Source organism: Sinocyclocheilus grahami, unplaced genomic scaffold, assembly GCF_001515645.1.
Source record: "Sinocyclocheilus grahami isolate Dianchi unplaced genomic scaffold, SAMN03320097.WGS_v1.1 scaffold2068.1, whole genome shotgun sequence".
NCBI classification, from domain to species: Eukaryota; Metazoa; Chordata; class Actinopteri; order Cypriniformes; family Cyprinidae; genus Sinocyclocheilus; species Sinocyclocheilus grahami.
In genome coordinates, this window is record NW_015507247.1 from 13887 (window position 1) to 17562 (window position 3676).

The 3676-nt window shown below is 35.6% G+C and overlaps 1 protein-coding gene across 1 annotated transcript in view; it reads right to left on the reverse strand.

Moving 5' to 3' along the window:
• The window catches only part of LOC107573918 (ribonuclease inhibitor-like), a 30115-nt gene that overhangs the window by 11358 nt on the left and 15081 nt on the right, over window positions 1-3676 (reverse strand). Inside the window, exons 5-7 of the mRNA XM_016260375.1 lie at window positions 2683-3154; window positions 2065-2238; window positions 960-1133 (exon numbers count right to left, since the gene is read on the reverse strand). Coding sequence (XP_016115861.1) covers window positions 960-1133; window positions 2065-2238; window positions 2683-3154 — 820 coding nt within the window. The remainder of the gene's footprint in view (window positions 1-959; window positions 1134-2064; window positions 2239-2682; window positions 3155-3676) is intronic.

The window sequence follows — 3676 nt, forward strand, 5'->3', positions numbered from 1 at the left end:
CTGCTCAGGTGGTTTGTTTGGGGCCATATTTATTTATTTACTTTTTAATACATTTATATTTTTTAAATATATACAACTAATTATTTTATTTGGATGAATTTGTCTTTTATCAGATTTACCATTATTGTTATAATTTCTATTTGTGCTGGTCAATTATGAACAATATGTGAAATTGAATTGCTAACAAAAGCGAGGGGCCGCTGCTGCAAAGATCTGAGCGGCTCCTCCACTAACAGATGTAATCTCACTCCAAACGTTTGATATAACAGAGCGTAAAAGTGGATTTCTTATACTGTGGCCCCCTCAATAGGACAGCATTAGTATAACAGCTAAATCTATCCGATTTTTTAAAATAGCAAGTTATACAAGAACCGTAAATCTGATCAGATAGAAAAGATATAGCACACTAAGTCAGAACAGTATGAAGGTCTTCTGCCTGTTGTCTTCTGCAAGGAGACCTTGTTGTTATTGTTAAAATCACATGATCAGGGACTAGATATATGAATATGTTTAACGCATTTTAGTTTTGCCATCTTTGGATGAACTGTATTACTGATCATTATGAAATCAAATCTTTAGCATTTGTTCAGAGGGAGTTTATTTATTTATGCTGAGTACTGTATATGCTATCATGACTAAAACACCAGCCAAGAGGGATGAGGACTACCAGCTGGACATGACATTATTATGCTTTATATATTTATCATCATTAGATGCCATTGTAGTCAGAGTGAAACAAACTACAATTATTGAATATATAAATGAATTGAAATATTGTTATATTAAAGGATATATAAAAAAACTGCAATAATGAACACTGGTACCAGATCATATTTATAGATACCAGTCATTGTGTATTTATCTAATTTTACTTTACAAGCTGATTTTAAACAATTTTACATCAAACTATACAACTTACTGAGGATAAAGACACATGACTATCAGAGAGATGATCTTACCTCAGTATCTCCAGTTTACAGCGAGGATCCTCCAGTCCAGCAGACAGCAGCGTGACTCCAGAGTCTCCTAGTTTATTCAGAGACAGATGCAGTTCTCTCAGGTGTGAGGGGTTTGATCTCAGAGCTGAAGCCAGAGCAGCACAACCTTCATCTGTGACGCCACAATCTCTCAACCTGTAGAGAACAATGACACACTCTTCACTCTCTCAGATCAGATCAGATCAGATCAGATCAACAGGTACAAATCACAATCCTAAACAGACTAGTAAATATGTCTACATTTCCATTAGAATTTTATCACAGTTGTGAAAACAATAAAGAAATTCAAAAAGCTTTTCAACACCTGTGCTTCAGAAATCTCTATTTATATTAGAAGTTTAATAATAACAGAGGCACAGAGGAAAGATGATCTTCATTAGTCATGTTTGTTAATCACTGTATGATAAACTGATAGTGTGGTAGAGGTTGAAACAATATCGCCTTTAATAATAGTAGTAGCAATAATAATAATGATGATAAAAAACATGCTGATTTTGATTTCAGAGCAAGTACAAAAATAAGTAAAAAGAGCAGCCAGGAAAGGAGTATTAATCCTAAAATCCTATAAAATGAAGTGCCAGAAGCAACTAAACCTCCAGTAAACAGCTGCTGGGTCAAAAACAGAAGAAACAGGTCAGATTTTATATTATAATTAGGTAATAATTGTGTAAATGTAATTAATGACATAATGTGCCAATTAATTAATCGCAAATTAATTACACATCAAATGTTGGCTGAGAAATTACCCCAAAAGATCGTTTAAAGTCATTATTGTGTCAAATAAGACCTCTACAAACAGTGAACGCTCGATCATTTAGCTCACTGCAGTTTTAAAGCCCTCATTATCTGTTTGGTTTTTATCGGGTTTTATCATTAAATTAAATTGTATGATGTAATATTGTCACATGCCTTATTCATGCTTCATCTTCAGTTATCAGAATATTTTTTTATGCTGAGATATAGTAAGTCCACTTAACATTTTAAAAACTGATTTTCTAAAATGTACATAAAGGCTTTAGGTCTTACAGAAGACAATAACGTGTGACTATGAGAGAGATGATCTTACCTCAGTTTCTCCAGTTTACATCGAGGATCCTCCAGTACAACAGAGAGAAGCTTCACTCCTGAATCTCTGATTGCTTTATTAATCAGATTCAGTTCTCTCAGCTGTGAGGGGTTTGATCTCAGAACTGAAGTCAGAGCAGCACAATCTTCATCTGTGACGCCACAATCTCTCAAACTGTAGAGAGATCAAAACTAAAATTTAAATAAAAAAGGTGAAAAAATGTAAGTGGGACATGATATGGACTCACAATAGCAAACTCTTAAGTGTGCAACAGAGCAAACATTCCTTTTTATTAATAATAAAAAAGGTAATAATCAAATTTGTAATAAAGAGCTTTACCATGGATCAAATCCACATCATTTATAACATTAAACTTGTTGATTTCAAACTAATCCACGTTAAAGACATTGACTGGCAGGTGCTTTAGAGTCCAGCTTGTCTCTAAACAACTGCTAAATACTAGAAATGAATTAATTTCAGAAATTTAAAATAATAATAATCAGGGAAGATTTATAATGTTGTCATTAAAGTATGTGTTTCAAGTACGTTTTCATATTATTATGAGATTTTGCTTTTCTTTTCTTTAACAGTGAAGTGATTGTTCTCAGTGATACTTACTGAACTTTAATCACAGGCAGCAGATACTGAAGAACATTCAGTTTTTCAGCTTTACTGTTTTCTCCAACAAATGTATTAATATCAAACTTGTCCAGCTTATTCTCTGATGTCAGCAACACAAAACCTACAGCTGACCACTGAGATGAAGAGAGTTTGGCTTCTTTTATTGTTCCAGATGTCAGATACTGTTGTATTTCCTCCACTAGTGAACGATCACCGAGTTCATTCAGACAGTGGAACAGATTGATGGATTTCTCTGGAGAGTCAATGGTCCTGATCTTCTTCTTGATGTACTCAGCTGTTTTCTCAGTGCTTTCAGATCTGCTTCTTGTCTGTTTCATTAGTGCTTGTAGGAGAATCTGATGAGACTTTACTGACAAACCCAGAAGGAACCGCAGGAAAAGATCCAGATGTCCATTTTTACTCTGTAGAGCCTCATCCACAGCTCTCTGATGCAGCTCAGATAATAAAATAAGTTGAAACAAATCCTTAACTTTAGACAACAAACTCTGTTTGGTGATTTGGTCTAACACATTTCTGTTGTGGTTTGTAAAGGAGATGTGCACATATAGAGCTGCTAGATGCTCCTGAATGCTCAGATGAACAAAGCAGAAGACTTTCCCCTGATACAAGCCCAACTCCTCTCTGAAGATCTGAGTGCACAATCCTGAGTACACTGATGCTTCTGTCACATCAATGCCACACTCTCTCAGGTCTTCCTCATAGAAGATCAGGTTGCCTTTCACAAGCTGCTGAAAAGCCACTTTCCCCAGTTTGAGGATCATGTCTTCATCTGTCACCTTCTTCTCATAGTCCTTCTCACGTTTGATGTTGGTCTGAAGGATCAGGAAGTGTGTGTACATTTGAGTGAGAGTCTTGGGAATCTCTCCACTCTCTGCTGGACTCAACATCTTCTCGAGAACAGCGGCTGAGATCCAGCAGAACACTGGGATGTGGCACATGATGAAGAGGTTCCTTGATGACTTCAGGTGTG